Here is a 16,492-nt window from a genome sequence, read left to right on the forward strand (position 1 = left end):
AATCGCTACCGTGCGTAGTATTACCACTACCTTCGGAAGGTTTTCGAGCCACAGGCACCACTGTCGCTGATGCCGAGTCCGACCCGGATCGGGCTGTTTAGGCGATGGAGAGAGACTTCCACCGGTGACAGCTCTTTGACGCGCTCGAAATAAGATGACAGGCATGCGAAGAGTTTGCGATACTGTATGAGCTAACGCGTAACTGAAACACCAGTCTAGCTTATCATAACATGCCAACTCATCTCACAAACTTGGCCATAGCCATCTCGATGACGCTACTGCTTTGAATCGCAAAGACGCACTCAACGCCGGTTTCGCTTGAAAAACCAAGCCCGTTTCCGAAGCAGCTGGCACTTGACGCCGTTCGTGAGTGCGTCGGCAGGGGAGATGGCGCAACGGCGTTGATGTCGAGAAAAGGGCGTTGTGTATACCACTTCCCCGGACCTGGATCGGCGTTGGACAAGGTATCCGTAATCTATCGGTGTTCGCACACTTGTCGATGCGCTAAACTGATCCCCGTGAGGGGATGCGGTCCGAGAGCCTACAAAGGCGACCGCGAAAGCCTCAGGCCATCGAGCCAACCTCCATCCCTCGAAATGACGCTCATTAGTCTTTTCTTGTCTCTCCTCGCTGTCCTCCGGGTCGCTCATGGTACGAGGTCCTTTACCTGTAGCAGTGCACATCACTAATGCATGTCGTATATCTGTTCAGGTGCCTTGATTAGCCGTGCGACGTGTGCTACCGGCCAGGTCGTTGTCAACGAGGCCTGCTGCGTGCTCTTCCCTATTCTCGAGGATATCCAGGAGAACCTGTTCGACGGTGGCCAGTGCGGTGAGGCGGTGCGCGAGTCCCTCCGCCTTGCCTTTCACGACGCCATTGGAATCTCGCCTCTCCTCGAGGAGATGGGCGAGTTCGGCGGCGGAGGTGCGGACGGTTCGATCTCCATCTTTGCGGAAACCGAGACCGAGTACTCCGCAAACCTCGGTCTCGACGAAATCATTAACGAGCAGGCGTCGTTCATCGCTAATCATGACCTCGGTACCGCTGACTTGTACGTAGATATGCTTCCGTTATTCTAATCTGACACCCTTCTGACACGCGACTGTAGCATACAGTTTGCTGCCGCGGTCGGGCTCAGCAATTGCCCAGGCGCACCCGCCCTGAAATTCTTCATCGGACGCACGGACGCTACACAGGCCGCGCCCGACCATACGGTGCCCCTCCCGTTCGACACGGTTAACTCGATCCTTGCGCGCTTTGCTGACGCCGGGTTCTCCGCCGCCCAAGTCGTCGCTCTTCTCGCCGCGTACGTTTCCTCCATCATTTTCTTCCTCGTTTAGACAGTACGCAGACCTACGGCGAGCAGGCACACTATTGCTACTGCCGACCACGTAGACCCGACGATCCCCGGAACGCCGTTGGACACCACTCCAGAGCTATTCGACACACAGTTCTACGTCGAGACTTTGCTTCGTGGGACCCTCTTTCCTGGCACCAGCGGCAATCAGGGCGAGGTGATGTCGCCGTTGAGCGGGGAGCTTCGCCTACAGTCCGACAGCCTGCTCGCGCGCGACGCGCGCACCGCGTGCGAGTGGCAGTCCTTCGTTAGTACGTAGCCTAAGCCTTTTCTCTTCCCCTCTTCTGCGATTGTTTAACGTCACGCTACAGATGACCAAATCAAGCTTCAGACTGAATTCAAAGCCGCGTTCGAGAAGCTGGCAGTTTTGGGCCAGGACCCCTCCGCTCTCGTCGACTGCTCCGACGCTATGCCCACCCCACCCGCGTCCGGGAGCAACGCGCACTTCCCCGCTGGGATCACGCACGAGGACGTCCAGCAGGCCTGTGCGCTTTCGGCATTCCCCGCTCTCTCGACTGAAATACCGCCCCTGGATCCGTTTAAGCGTTGAGTTGTGTAAGCGTTTGTTTTCGCAGATCTCGGTGGTGAGGATGAACTGACATATATGCATGTAGTCCATCGTCGTTAATGTCGATCCACGCAGCGTCATGTGTAACCCAACCACATAATTCATCGATACTATATGAGTAGGTTCCAGGTTCACGTTTTGCTGAGGACTGCCGCCACATAAAAGGTGTGAATCATTGATGCTATAAGGCAAGCGCCCGTTCAATTGCCTCCTGGCGTGCCACGCTCCAGCTCGGAGGCTTTCACCAGGGTCTCATAGATGCGTCAGGCGATAGGGTTCTTCGAGGTTGCGAAGCTGAGAGTATCTTGGCAAGAAATACCTCTATTTCGACTTCACGCCAAGAGCGAGCTGACACAATCTATGGCTCTTCGTTCTCAGGACGAGATTTGTGCAAAACTAGTAGCTGCACTAGCATCAACAGCCTCACAAAAGTATGAGTCGGCTTAGGAAAGCTCTCATGTTGTGTATTAAATTCACTGCCTCCGGAAAGTCAAAGTCTCCGAGGCACAGGCACCATCGCCGTCGCTTCGGACCTCGATCGGGCGATGTGCGACTCAGTGGGGAGGTACCTCGGCCGGTGACAAGCTCGACTCACACGGTTTATATAGGATGTCAGGCATGCGAAGGGTTCGCGCTGCCTTAGAGTCGCCGCGCAGGTAAATTTCCAGGACATAGGCCAGCTATTTCTGTTAAAACTCACCGCCATCACAGAATATTCGTCAGGCCGCGGCGTCCGTTTCTGAGTCGCTTCCCAACTGAGGACCGTCTCCAAAACCAATCGCTCCCTGACGCCAGTGGTGAGTGCTTGAGGAGGGCGCGTGTAACGATCGCTCGGATGCCGCCAAAGAGACTTTGTACGCATAGCTCCCTCGGACCCGGGTCGGCGTTGGACACGACGTTCACGATCCATCGGTGCTCGCACACCTGCCACGCTCCTGTTCGCCGTCGTTCGGCGTCCCCATGCGGCAACCCACAACTGGGCCTCCTTTCTCTGGTACGTCAGAACTTGCCACGACCCGCCTGAACGTCTGCTCACAAGCCGTGAATTTAATTGACACCTCTAGGGACAAAATGGCGTTGATGCACCCAAGTGCTATTCTCGGATCCCCAGAGCGCATACAGTTTGCCTGTCGCTATTCTCATGCGTGTACAGCGCACCGGGTCCAACCTCCACGTCCTTGCCCCCGATCCCGGTCCCGCTGGGGACCCACCGTCTCGTTTAGCTTGGCGGCACCCGCTCATTGGTTCTGCACCCGCGAGAACGCCTCTCATGCTTTCCAGGTTGCTTTTAAATATGCATTGAATGGCGATATTCGTGCATTTCGATTGGCCGCGTGGCGTATGTACGCAGGTTCGCATTGCGTGGGCGGGCGCGCATGGAAATTTCGCGCATGCGTCTGCCACAGGTTCAGCTCTACGTGGATAAAGACCGAGTGCATATAAAGGCGACCACGAAACCTCAGAAAGCCCTCAGGCCATCGAGCTCTCTTCCCCCATCCTGCAAAACCTCGGGTAATGGCTTTCAGGCTCCTCGCATCCTTCGTGTCCTCGCGGCTCTCCAGGTCACCAACGGTACGACGTTCCACCCCGCACGCAGACCACCCACTAACACGCACCGTTTCTCCGGCCAGGTGCGCTCACCCGCAAGGTGACGTGCGCGGGCGGCCAGGTCACCGCGAACGCGGCGTGCTGCGCGCTCTTCCCCGTCCTCGAGGACATCCAGACGAACCTCTTCGACGGCGGCGAGTGCGGCGAGGAGGTGCACGAGTCCCTCCGGCTTACCTTCCACGACGCCATCGGCATCTCCCCAGCTATCTCGCGCACCGGCAAGTTCGGAGGTGGGGGCGCGGACGGTTCCATTGCCATCTTCGCGGATATCGAGACGAACTTCCACGCGAACAATGGGGTGGACGAGATTATTGGGGAGCAGGCGCCGTTCATCGCGCGCCATAACCTCACCACGGCCGACTTGTACGTGGTCTGTTTTTTGCGTCGCGGTAGGGTCGCGTGTGGTTAACCGGAGAGTGCAGCATCCAGTTTGCTGGGGCGATTGGGGTGAGCAACTGCCCTGGCGCGCCCCGCCTGGACGTCTTCATTGGCCGCAAGGACGCCACCCAGCCCGCGCCCGACCTGACGGTCCCTGAGCCGTTCGACGATGTCACCAAGATCCTCGAGCGCTTTTTCGACGCCGGCAAGTTCACACCCGCCGAGGTCGTCGCTCTGCTCGCCTCGTATGTCTTCAGTGCTCTCATCTCAGGTCGAGATCACGCTCACGCGCGCCTCGCAGGCACACGATCGCCGCTGCTGACCACGTCGACCCGACCATCCCCGGCACGCCATTCGACTCGACGCCCGAGTTGTTCGACACGCAGTTCTTCATCGAGACGCAGCTCCGCGGCACGCTCTTCCCGGGCAACGGGAGCAACCAGGGGGAGGTGATGTCGCCGCTGCACGGCGAGCTCCGTCTCCAGTCCGACGCGGAGCTCGCGCGCGACATCCGCACCTCGTGCGAGTGGCAGTCTTTCGTCAGTGCGTATGCCTTCCCTTCCTCTTTTCTCTGCGGAGTGCTCACCGCGCGCTCGCGCATTTGCAGACAACCAGGCGAAGCTCCAGTCCGCGTTCAAGGCGGCGTTCGCGAAAATGACCGTGCTGGGCCAGAATACGCGCAATCTGATTGACTGCTCGGACGTCGTGCCGACCCCGCCGCCGGCCGCGAGTAAGGCGCACTTCCCGGCTGGGCTCACGCACCGGGACGTTGAGCAGGCGTGCTTCTTTGCGCCGTTCCCGACTCTCCCGACTGACCCCGGACCGGCTACGTCCGTCGCTCCCGTGTAGGTTTTTTGTGATTCCTGAACGGCACGCATACGCTGACGCGTCTACTTTCAGCCCCCCATCCTAAACGGACAGAAGCGCCGCGACAACCTGGGTATCAGTTCAGTCTTTCCTTCTGGTTTATGTGGATTTTGTATATTGGGGCTTTCGATCGCTATCTTGTTTTTGCACGACATCGATGCGATACTGCTACTTAGTGCACCTCGTATATGGCTGTATGCGCATGCTGGCTTCTGTAGGGGCGCGGCGAGGTTTTCCGGGCGTCCCACTCGCGGTTTAAAGTCATTATTCAGTACAAGAACCAGGCGCTGCTGCCGACGCCGACCAGGCTCATGCCTCGTCGGTGTTGCGGAACGGCGGCCACGTCCATGTTTCTGATGAGCATAGTCGCTGTTTCCGACCGAGGGGTACCGGATGATGCTCTCGAACGGCTCCGGGTCATTGAGTGACAATATCAATCACTCCCGCGATCGTAGCGCGGCGCGGCGGAGACCCCAACTTCCACCCGTGGAACGCTGGCGTCAGTCTGGACAGTCAACCCCACCGCGCGACAATACATTCAAATTTCAATGAAGCAGCCCGGGGTCGCCGTGACATCTTCTGCCACGCAAGCGCCCGCATCGTTGTGGCGCACACCATATCTGTCCAGATCTGTCCACGCGCACGGTCCACCCTCGTCCGACACTGCGCGCGGCCGCCGCGGCTTCCATCCTTACACCAGTGGCAGACTCTTGAGCTTGAATCACGGTGAACGAACCGATCCTCAGCCTCCTCAGGCTCTCGGGCCACCACCACCAGTCCTCAGCCTGAGTCTTCCTCGTCCTCTCAAGAAGTTAAGTATAACACTAGTGCTCAGTCGAGTTATCGCTGGCAGGTTCCGTGTACAGTCGTTAAGTTGACGTCCATAGGATCCCGACGCGCTGGCCCACACCGTCCACATGCGTCAGGATGAGACGCGAAGCTGACGCGGAGTCGCCGCATCAACTGTCTCGGGCTCACCCATTCCGGCTACTCTGCGTCATGCGCAAGGCTCAATCGGGTACTTCAAGGGCTTTTCATGGGCGTTGTGACTGTCCCTCCGACTCCCTATAGCCGACCAGGCGGCGGACGTGGATTTCGGTCTTTCGATCTACGCGCGCATGCCTCGGGCTACACTCAGCGCCGATGCCCTCCTACGACATATTGTCTGGCCTCGGCCATTGCGGCCAGAGTTCAAAATCGTTCCATGATGATTTTCAGGCAGCGACGTCTTCATCGAGCCCGACGCCTCATGGCTTAAAAGGAGAGGGAAACCCTGACATTGTCACCGCTACCCCCTCCCTTTCCCTGATGTCCTCTTCCTCTCACTCGCCTGAGCACTCCGGGAGCCCTTCATTGGGCTGCCCACCTACGACGCTGCCTGGAAGCGCCAGCTTCCCCAACGCCATGTCTTTCGCTGGCACCCCCTCCCAAGTTTATCCACGCCCACACGGCACAAACCTGCAGAACGCGGAGGCACCCCAATTCCTCACTACGCAGCAGATGCAGGCGCAGCAGTTCATGGCAAGCCACACTGCCGGTATGTTCTACGACATTCAGTTTGAGTCGCGATATGTGAACGGTGTTTGACGACACAGGCGATCCACTTGGACGGCAGTATGCACACCCTGATGGGGGTGTTGGCGGAGGCGATCCACGAGCTTACGCGGCCTCGCATGGTGAGTCGTTCATGTTAAGTCACAATAACGTTCCGTAATGCTGACCGCACGAAGGGCCAGCGCGTGCACATCGCTGGTCCCCACTTATGCAGAGTACCGCGGAGGGTACCGGTACTGCTTCTCAGATCGTCACCGTAGCGGTAAGTCGATCATGCCGTACCACCCGTGACTGTCTTGGTATCCGAGCCTGACCAGAGCTCGTACTTCAGTGTACGCAATGCCGGCTCATCAAGAAGAAATGCGACAACGGGCAGACCTGCGCGACCTGCCGCAAGAAGGGCTACATATGCACTAGACCCGCAAGAAAGGCCCGAAAAGGCCGGGCTCCTCGAGGCCAGCGATCCGCTTCTGAGAACTGTCCGCCTTACCATTCCGGTACGTCTTCCCCAAAAAAATTTATCTCAGCCCTCTCCAGTCCTTATGCCTCCCTTTACAGTAACGCCGCTGCCTTTGTCGGGCCCCTCAGTAGTACTATCGCCCTCGCAGACGTTCCAGACCGCCACCGGCTCCGGGTATCCCGCTATCCCCTACAAACCCAACTATGGCATCCATCCCCACCCTCCCAGCTTCCACGCCGACTCCCATACTGTCCAGAGTCACAACTTCCAGGGCGGGCAGTATCACGCTCGGGTCGATATTGGCGGAGAGTCCATGTCCGGCGCGTTCAGCGGGTGGCAAGGAGGAGCGATGAGCGCACCGCTCCGCGACCCGTTCTTTGTAGGCCCAATTCCCGGTCCTCATGCCGGTGGTCCGCCGTACTTCTAGTTCCCGGCGGGACACAGCAGCGGGTGTCGGCCGCCACCGCTCGGCGCACACCCGAGGTCCGGTTTTGTCGCCGCCCCCGCATGGCAGGGTGCTTCCTCCGCCCGGCTCCGGCTCTTATACACTTCCCCGCATCCGCGGCTCACACTCACTGATCGTCGCAGCAGGTCCGTCCGGCTCGCCCTACCACTCATTCCTTGTTTCGCGTGTTTTGTTGGCTACCATGTCCGCCGCTGTCGCTTTTGCTATACCCTCTATACCCTGTGTCTGTGCTGTGTTCTCCATACGCTAACTGTTTGCAATTGTGCTGCTGCTGGTGCTGCTAATGCTTACGCTCTGGAAATCTGCTGTGCTGTGTTTCAAACGTCCCCCGGCTACTATGTCGCTTATACCCTGCTTTACTCGTCGCATCTCATGTTTGTTATGTCTCATGTTCGGTACGTCGAGCCCAACAGGATACAGTACGTCCTGGTTTACAACGCTATATCATCAGAACCCACACGAAATCATCTAGTGTCCTGTATATACCCCTTTAATCCGAGTTGCTTCTGATTTGTTAATGGCGTCCGGCGTGATCTTTGTAGCTCTCATGTTGGCGCCACCACCCGAGGGCGTGTCATAGCATACATGAAATCTCAATCCGACAAACTCTACGGTACCCAGTCAACGACCGCAAGCACCCCCCTCGCACGCAACCTCGGCATCGCCTCCCCGAGCCCCACCTCGCACTCCTCCCGCCACGCACAATGCCGCGCGTCCAGCATCACCTCGACCCTCTCCAAGTGATCGTGCCTCCCCCCGGCCAGCGCGTCGTCCAGCGCACGCAGCCCGAGCCTGTCCGTGTTCGCGAGCTGCACCTGCCAGTTTGCGGCGTCGAGCCCCCAGAGCTTGAGCACGAGCATGCGGACGGTCGAGGGCATGTTCGCGAGGAGCGCGATGCAGACGCGGGCGAGCGGGACGCGCGGGGTGTGCGTTGATTCTGCGGGAGGGATGGAGAGATCGAGCCCGAGGGTTTGGAGGGAGGTGCATGTTTGGAGGTTGAGCGTGCGCCAGTACTCTGGGAACATGTAGGTCAGGATGTGCCGCGCGGCGAGTAGGCAGAGTATGGGCTGCTATACTACACACCTGGATCATCTTCTCGGGGCTTGACGGCGATAGTCAAAAAGAAAGGGAGATGGATATGCAGCGCATCGCGCGCCGCGCTCCCCACCAACTGGCCAAACTTGCGCACCGTACCCACATCGCGCGCCGCCGCGTGGCCCAGCGACCCCAGCTGCAGCGCGCGGAGACATCCGGGCACGAGCGACTCGCGCAGCGCCTCGAAGAGCTCGTCTTCGGACCCGGGCGAGAGGCCCGCGTCCCTCGTGACGAGCGCGCCCACGCGCGCGGGGCGGATGAGGCGTGCGGGCAGGAAGTCGGAGAGATGCATCGAGATTAGTTCGAGCGTGCCGACGGAGGCGAAGACGGAGACGAGGTTGAGGAGGGTCGCGAGCGGCGTGTGGCTGCCTGGGGCGCGCGCGCGGCAGCGGGAGAGGGTGAGTTTCTCGAGCGTGCGGTGGGGGAGGTCGTCCCGGGCGTCGGGGGCCGGGCCAGGCGAGTCGAGCAGGCAGAGTTCGTAGAGATGCAGCTCCTGCAGGTGGAGGAGTGGCGCGACGAGGGCGCAGAGCTGGGCACGGTCGATCTCAGGGAAGTCTGCTAGGGGCGCGAAGTGGTCCGTCCAAGAGATTCGTCTTTGTGCGTTCTTGAGCTCGAGCTTGCGGACGTGTCGCGCGATGGCGGGGTGCGCATGCCACAGAGATGCGGGGAATTCGACAAAGTCAGACCTGGAGGCGATCTTGAGGAAGGCGAAGAGGTGCGGTTGGGCGACTTCGTTCCAGAGACGCGATACCTGGGAGCAGGCGATGATGGCGGGCTTGTCCTCCCATAGACATTGCAGGACGAGGTCGAGGAGCTCGACAGGAAGTCTGTGGATGCCCTGTTGGGGGTCGTCTGCTTCGTAGCTGCCTCGAGATTTGGCAGGCAAGATCTCGCCGGTGCGTGGTGTGCTGCTCATATTGCTCCCCCTGGTCGAGTGCGCGCCGGTGGGAGCTGGTTGAAGGCGACGAATGACCGTAATATGTAGGAGTCAAGTACAGAGCGCCAGAGTGGCAGTGCGTTGCTGTGTGCCACTGCTTGCCTGCATGTGACAAACATATGCCGAAAGCGGATGAAAGGCTCATTTTGATCTTCAGTTAAAGGGCTTGTACTTTGGCGGGGGCGCGTTGGACTCCAGCTCACGACAGCGATCAAAGTTGGTCGTTTCCAATCGCTACTTCTATAGGGTCGCTGATATTCAGAATGCATGCTAATAGACGAATACAGAGAGAAAGAAACGTGGACGACGTACTTGCGTTCCCAGACACTGTGCGCACACCAACGCTAAACTGGCGATTATCGCATGTATCCACGTCCAATGATGTATCAGATGACGCCCTCACGATAATCTGAGACACCCAGTGGACTACCTTAAGCATGATCCCCCTCGCGCGTAGCTCCAGCATCGAAGCCAACAACACCAACGAGCTCCTTGCCGTGTCGAGACAAAGTTCCCTGCAGAACATAGTATCATCGACCCGTTGCGAGTGTTCAGGCTGCTCCGCCAGCGCGGCGTCGAGCGCGTGCAGCCCGAGCGAAGTCGCAAGTTGTCGAACTCCGCCAGCCAGCGCGAGTGTAGGTGTTACACCATACGCGATCTTCAGGAAAGCCAAGAGATGCGGGAAGGCGACTCCGTCCCACAGGCGCGATACCCGCGAGGAGGCGGGGATGGTCTCCCTGTCTTCCCATACGCTATCCATTGAAACGAGGTTGAGAAGCTCAACGGAACGTTTGTTGATGCCGCGTGGGGAGTTTGCTATTGCTGCTTTCAGTTTTGGCCGCCAAGTCCATGTCGTGTGTTTCGGGTGTATCAGTTTTATAAACATGGACGGCGGCGAGGGCGTTCTCTGACGGGTTGCGGAGCGAATAGTGGCGGGGGCGCGCGACTTATATAAGTGGAATATATCGAGCGAGTGCTCGCGCTTCTTCCCCAGCCGCACGCGGAAGAACCCCTCGTAATCCTGCCTTGAGCTTCGTCCGCGCGCGCCGACCAGCGCGGGGAGCCGGGGGCCCGAGCGCGCGAGGGTCGCTGAAACACTCTGCGCGTGCTCCCACGAGAAGTACCGAGGGTACCTGGTGACTTTGAGGGAGGCGAGGCAATGAGGTGGTTGTGTGCGGGGTCCTCGATCGTCCGCCCTTCGTCGATGAGTTGCGTTCCCGCGAAGAGAGAGAAGTACCAGCGGCGACAAGCCTGAGAAGCGTCGTTGATGGACGGGACTCACGGGAGGGCCAGATCGGTTGCGCGCTCAAGTGCGAAGATCTGGAGCCGCAACCATACGTATACTAGGACCATAAAAGGCATAGCTGTGGAAATCCGGCGGCGCCTTGAGGAAGCAGTGGCAGCAGGTGAATGGCCCGAGCAGGGCGTAGATCTCGCGTTTAGCGCTTGTGTGGCCGGATGTGGGCGTAAACTCTGCCATACAAGGTAAGCAGGGACAGCCACAGACCGAATGCGCTGAGGCCGTGTCCTGGTTAACGCTCATATTTCGTGAGCTCTAGCAGGCATTTCGCCGCCATCAACTTACATCACCCTTATGCCGATGACACGCCACCAATTTTAGGATTCAAGGGGCTTAAGTTCATGTGGGCCCTGCACAGGGTTTCTAGTCCCCGTAATCGCTCCGGCGGCCTCGTACATCGACTGCGTCCGATGGACAGTGCGTGCGCGGTCGGACGGTCATTCCGGTTTGGGTATCCGACATGATCCCAGTACTTCCATTGGCCGATGGTATGTTGTCTTATGCTGACCCTTTTTCTCAGTTTTTCTCGGTCCTAATACGCACAGGTTTCGCTCATCGAATCGCGCTCAAAGTCATCAGAGTCGCTGGCCTGCTGCAGTTGAAAAGGTGCGACTCCTCCATTGGCACTGACATCACCAGTGACAGCTTCTCTACGCCTCCTCTCTCACGATGGATTTCCAGGCTTGCCGTTGCTCTCATCCGGAGTGCTCTGGGCTCGTTTCGTCGGGTTGTCAACACTCCGAGTCGCTGTCAATTCCACACGCTCTACACCTCCCTAATGCCCACTGTCCGCAAGTATGCTTTACCATTCCCGCCATCCCTTCGTTTCTGCAACACCCTCCTGACATTTTCTCACAGAACGTGGAGGTACCTCAATTTCACAACCAACACGTCATACAGGAGCTGCAGTTCACGACTTACAATCAAGCCGGCACGTTCTACAACCACTCTCCAATATCAAGACATAACCACGTTCACCGATGTAGGCTATTCTTTTAATCATCAGGCCTATGAAAGTCCCGAAAGCGGTCGCCTCAGTCACGTCCCCCCGAACGGTGAGCCCTATCTAAACTCACGACAACATTGACCACTAGTGACACTGATAAATCGAAGGCTTAGCGCATGCCTCGCTGTGGCCCCCAGTCCAGCGAACTATCATGGATGATACTACTTCTCAAATCGTCACTGTAGCTGTATGTCGATTCTACTGCACTGACAAGTGTGTGCGTATCCAACTCTGACCAGCATCCACATTCAAGTGCATTGAATGTCGACACATTAAGAAGAAATGTGACAACGGGCAGCCTTGCGAACCTTGCCGCAAGAAAGGCTACGAATGTATCAGGCCCGCGAGGAGGGCTCGGCAGGGACGAGTTCTTCAAGTTTCGCAATCCGCCACCACCTATGATACTGCCCCGCCGGGAGTCTACGGTTCTGGTCAGTTCATCACAACGACTTGCACTCTATCGTAGTTTCCTTACAGCATATTATCCGCAGCACCGCAACTCCCTATCCTTCCACAGGAGATAGCGCCCCCCCCAGACGTTCCGGGAGCCTCCCGCCGACGCCAACTGCGGTTATATCACACTCCCATACTATCCACTCGACTTCGACCTCCGTCACCGCGCTCCCAGCATGCAATTCGACTATCTCATGGGCCCGAGCCCCGAATCCGGAGCCCAATACCATCCTCAGATCCATGGGAGCATGAACCCGAATATGTCCGACGCAGGCAGCGAATCATGGCCTAGCGGAACGACGAGTGCACCATTCCATCTCCACTTCGCATCCGGATAACGCGGAGTCCACGGCAACCAGAACCTTGTTATTATGCGATAGGTTGAAGCAGCGGCAGCGGGGCTCAGGAAGTTACCGGTAACGCCGCCCACGCCCGATCCGCCGATTGCGCGGGCGCATCATCCAGCAGGACGCAGCCGCGCCTCTTTCGCACTTCCCCGGAGCCGTCTCCTATAGGCACCCGCGCTCGATTTGTGATCACCGCAGCAGGTCTGCATTACTTTCCTCGGACCTCCACCCACGCCGTTTCCCATCTCCGTCTACCAGCTTTGTCCACCGCTCTCGGATTCGCTATGCCTTGACTCTTCTACTTACTAAGCCGCGCCGTTCGAGTACTTGTTCCCCGTCCCTGCAATCTATTCCTCCCGGACTTTCCTCACTCTCAGCCACAGCTCTTGCTTCGTGCTCTCCACGGTCACGGTGGGATACGCAACCCCGGCGATGTTCCAGACGACGGGTCTTTCGGAGAGCTCGAATGTGAAGTGGGCGAGCTTCTCGGACAGGACGACCTCTGTGTGAATCACGGGCTGTGTGAGCATGAACGATCGCACATGCTTGACACGCGTGGACTCACTCATCTCGAGCTGCGAGAACGTGAAGCCGCTGTGCAGGATTCCGGTCAGCGCTGGTCATTGAAGAGCGAGTGGTGAGCGTTGGCTCACATGCATCCCCGCGCACCCCCAGAGAACGTCATCCTGCCCACCACCACCTGTAAGCCCCCAGCCAGTCATAGCGGGAGAGCAGCTCTGTATAGTACTCACATGTTTGAGTAGACCCCAGGAACTGCCGCGCTCTCCACTGCCGCGGGCAGGGGCGCGAGCCACCGCTCGGGCTTCCACTCGTCCGCGTCGGGCCCCCAGAGTGCCTTGTCGCGGTTGCACGCGAGGATGCTGACGAGGTGTCTTCTAATGCTCTGGGATGGCCGGTGTGAGATACGTTACCAAAGGAGAAGGCAAGAGATGCGAGGAAGTATTCGCTACGTACTGTCGGAAAATCATGGGGGCTACCGGGTGACTAGCGAGGCTAGCGTCAGCTACATCGTGACGAGCCATAGGATTGTGAAGGGCGGCTTACAGTCGTAATGTCTCCCGACATACAGCGTCCAGGTACGATAGGGCATGCAGCTGGTCGTAATCCAGATGGTTGCCGCCCGCCTTCGCGTCGGCGATCTCGCGCCGCAGTTTTGTCTGCACTTGCGGGTACTCTGCGAGCAGCTGCAGCGTACGCGCCATCGCGTTGGACGTGGTGTCCATCGCCGCGAAGATAATGGTCCTAAACATTATGGTCATCGGCATGCGCATATGCCCGTGCGGAGTGTTAGGGAGAGACGCACGACATCTGGCCAAGGAGCTGGTCCTCGGGAAGCCGGTCTTCACCGGACGCTTCCATATTCGCTCTCACTATACAACTGTGACGCATGGTCTCTCCAAAGAGGGGGTATGGGACGTACGCATGATACTCAAGATGTCCTTCGAGTCTGAATCGTCGCCGGCTTCGATCGCGGCCCTCTTTGCTCGAAATATGTCGAGGGAGCGCTCGTGCAGAACGTGCGTGATCTGGACGATGCGCCGAACAAGACGCATGGGGGACTTCTCCATAACCCAGTGGAGAAGCCAGGAAGGGCCGAGATGCTTGAGAAACGGCGCCATTTGCCGAAGGAGTATCGTTTCCGGAGACGTCGCAGTCACCCTACGTGCGAGCGTGCAGACAACCTCAGCTACACCCATGATGGGAGTGAATGGGACAGTACGCACACGAAGTATTTTGCAGCCTCTGCATATGCATCCGAAACGTCCTCGATTAGTGGGTCGAACGAGTACCCGATGCCTCCCCGGCAGATCAGCTCGAGGGCGGCACGGCTCATCCAGCCTAAAACGTCCATGTCTGTGCTCTCGGAATGCATCGGCACACGAGCAGAGATGGCCTGTATGAGCTACGGTAGGGCGCAGAGGTACACAACTAGTTAACAAACGCGTAGTGCAGATGTAGACGACAATGCGGTGAGTCTTACCTTGTCGGTCACCTCGTAGAAGATAGGTACCACAGTGCGGAGGTGTTTGGCAGAGAATACTGGGGTGAGCATTTTTCGTTGCTTCCTGTGCGTGTCTCCTAGATAGTGGAGGGGCAGATCATGAGCAACGGTGGCAACTCAAGGGATGCAGGATGTCTCGTACCCGTGACCGAGAGAAGCCCCGGACCGAGCATCATGTTGTGGGTCCTGCGGCGAGTGTCAGGAAATATAGTGTGCAAATGAACGGAAAAAGGTGCTTACTCAACATACCAGGGAGGTTGGTCGAATTTCTCCTGATCCTTGATGATATGGTTCAACGCCAGCAGGTCGAAGACATAGAGCGCCGAAGTCTGAGCAAATATCAGCGTGAAGAAGTCGGTGTGAGCTCCGTGCCGTGAGTTTCACATACACCAAACAGCCAATGTAGTTTGATCACAGGCCCGTACTTCCGTGCGATTGCAGCATGGAAATCCCAACTCTGTCTGCCGGAAATCTGGAGAGCATTTCCTGTAGAGAATGTTGGTATGCATGTCGCATAGTCAGCGTCGGTACGCGACAAAAGACAGAAACATACCTAGCAGGAAGGACGCTCACGAGGGGCCCGGCACATTGTACAGCAGAGACCGGGAATTGCGCAATCTCTTCCACAGGAGAAGCACAACGCAGAGAAGCGCAACGTACAGTATCATGATGGGAGTTGAACACTGTGGACGTATTCCCCCAAGCAGGGACACGGGACGGGGCTTTAAGACAGAGCAATCGGTGCGCCGGAGACACGTCAGAGGAATGCAAGGGGCCACGAGACTATAAGTTTTGACAGGCATAAGCGCTATACCGGAGCAAGGAGCACTTCTATGGATAGACCGTGTCTCGGAGACTGGGTGCCGAGCGCTCAGAGACTGCATCCGTTGTCCTGAGGAGCGGCAGTTCTTGTTGAGGAAATGACATTCCTGTGTTGCAAGTGGTGAACATTCATGTCCCATACGAGATGTCAGGAGAAAGACGTACTGTCTCCACGCTGTCGCCTGCTGTCGCTCAGAGGACTAGAGCCGCCTTTATGGCCTTCGCCTCAGCATTGTATACTTCTAGAGGCTGAGGGCTTCAAAACGTTCACAGAATGTTCCCGACGGGTCAGATATCTCTCGTTGATCGCGAAGTTCAGTAACACGCACCTGATTATCCGCATTATGCCCTCAATAGTCGCACAATATCCCTTTCTAGCCAGGACAAACTCGCTTCGCACGATACGTCGAATAAGCGTCTACGCCTGCGCCGATCGCGCCGCGTAGTTCCATTCGAACTTCTCAGGGTACTAGGCTGTGCGGTGGCTTTCAGAATGTGACCTGCAAGATACAAATAGCAGGCTTACGAGAGAAAAGCGTCTAAGTTGATGTTGGGTCAATGACATGCGTCGGCTTCCGAGTCCCGTCTGGGCATGAGTGGAGGCTCAATGCTTAAGACGTGCCGAGCAGAGGCGACGGTGATGAGCAGTGCATCGTTCGCGGAGTGCCGTCGACTCCGGGGAGAATCCTGGACAGGATCCGTCAGGTTGTGCGGAAGCCTGCCAGTGATGTGTTTATGACGCACCTCCAACCAAACCCGAGTTGGTACTTCTCGGGATCTCTGGTGTCGGAACCGCACGTCTTCTCTTTGACTTTGAAGCTTCGGGGAAGCGTATAGGGTTCCGAGCAGCTATGACACGAGACAGACCATACAGGCCTCAAGCCTATGGGACTCGGAAAGCACGGTTGACGTGATTGGTGAGAGCAGCGAACCTAGAGGCTCATAGTGAGCAAGGAGTATGGCAGATTCACGTACAAGTTGGCAGTTGGCGGCGGCGGTGGCGGCAGCCTAGAGGCTCCCGTTAGAGGGACTCGCACACTAGTGAAAAAAGTAACTTGATCCTCGTCGCACAGCAAGTACAGTAGAGCTGGTACTTAGGCCGGGGCCCGTTGAACGCGACCTCGCTATCGGCCTCTTGCAAGCTCATGCCAGTGATCACGACCTGGGTCGCTCCGAGTCGTGGATCATGATGACTTCTGTACGGCCGCCAACAGTCAGCATGAATGATTGTATCATATACGCAGAGAAAGC

At 57.7% G+C, this 16,492-nt stretch overlaps 5 protein-coding genes across 5 annotated transcripts; 3 read left to right on the forward strand and 2 right to left on the reverse strand.

Annotated features, from left to right (window-relative positions):
* Window positions 1-574: 574 nt before the first annotated feature.
* On the forward strand, window positions 575-1,907 carry MnP8s (manganese peroxidase isozyme precursor; the record flags this gene model as incomplete). Its single annotated transcript, XM_008044277.1, has 5 exons — window positions 575-651; window positions 712-1,051; window positions 1,109-1,306; window positions 1,367-1,608; window positions 1,669-1,907. Exons 1-5 carry the CDS (start codon window positions 597-599, stop codon window positions 1,905-1,907), a joined length of 1,074 nt encoding a protein of 357 aa, XP_008042468.1. The 5' UTR covers window positions 575-596.
* A 1,409-nt stretch (window positions 1,908-3,316) lies between these two features.
* Window positions 3,317-4,824, forward strand: MnP9s (manganese peroxidase isozyme precursor; the record flags this gene model as incomplete). The annotated part of the gene is made up of 6 exons (XM_008043881.1): window positions 3,317-3,497; window positions 3,557-3,896; window positions 3,956-4,156; window positions 4,213-4,454; window positions 4,519-4,756; window positions 4,812-4,824. The coding sequence occupies 6 exons, from the start codon at window positions 3,317-3,319 to the stop codon at window positions 4,822-4,824; spliced, it is 1,215 nt and encodes a 404-aa protein (XP_008042072.1).
* A 1,358-nt stretch (window positions 4,825-6,182) lies between these two features.
* TRAVEDRAFT_51458 (uncharacterized protein) lies at window positions 6,183-7,219 on the forward strand (the record flags this gene model as incomplete). The annotated part of the gene is made up of 5 exons (XM_008043882.1): window positions 6,183-6,315; window positions 6,374-6,454; window positions 6,515-6,594; window positions 6,664-6,829; window positions 6,891-7,219. 5 exons carry the CDS (start codon window positions 6,183-6,185, stop codon window positions 7,217-7,219), a joined length of 789 nt encoding a protein of 262 aa, XP_008042073.1.
* Window positions 7,220-7,866: 647 nt separating this feature from the next.
* On the reverse strand, window positions 7,867-10,176 carry TRAVEDRAFT_23044 (uncharacterized protein; the record flags this gene model as incomplete). The annotated part of the gene is made up of 3 exons (XM_008043575.1): window positions 7,867-8,273; window positions 8,342-9,304; window positions 9,603-10,176. 3 exons carry the CDS (start codon window positions 10,174-10,176, stop codon window positions 7,867-7,869), a joined length of 1,944 nt encoding a protein of 647 aa, XP_008041766.1.
* A 2,567-nt stretch (window positions 10,177-12,743) lies between these two features.
* On the reverse strand, window positions 12,744-15,008 carry TRAVEDRAFT_51460 (cytochrome P450; the record flags this gene model as incomplete). Its single annotated transcript, XM_008043883.1, has 14 exons — window positions 12,744-12,898; window positions 12,962-12,990; window positions 13,050-13,082; window positions 13,149-13,300; window positions 13,372-13,401; window positions 13,485-13,659; window positions 13,721-13,787; window positions 13,838-14,076; window positions 14,142-14,320; window positions 14,399-14,496; window positions 14,562-14,605; window positions 14,669-14,748; window positions 14,808-14,905; window positions 14,993-15,008. 14 exons carry the CDS (start codon window positions 15,006-15,008, stop codon window positions 12,744-12,746), a joined length of 1,395 nt encoding a protein of 464 aa, XP_008042074.1.
* Window positions 15,009-16,492: the final 1,484 nt, after the last annotated feature.

This window comes from Trametes versicolor (assembly GCF_000271585.1).
Source record: "Trametes versicolor FP-101664 SS1 unplaced genomic scaffold TRAVEscaffold_10, whole genome shotgun sequence".
NCBI classification, from domain to species: domain Eukaryota; kingdom Fungi; phylum Basidiomycota; class Agaricomycetes; order Polyporales; family Polyporaceae; genus Trametes; species Trametes versicolor.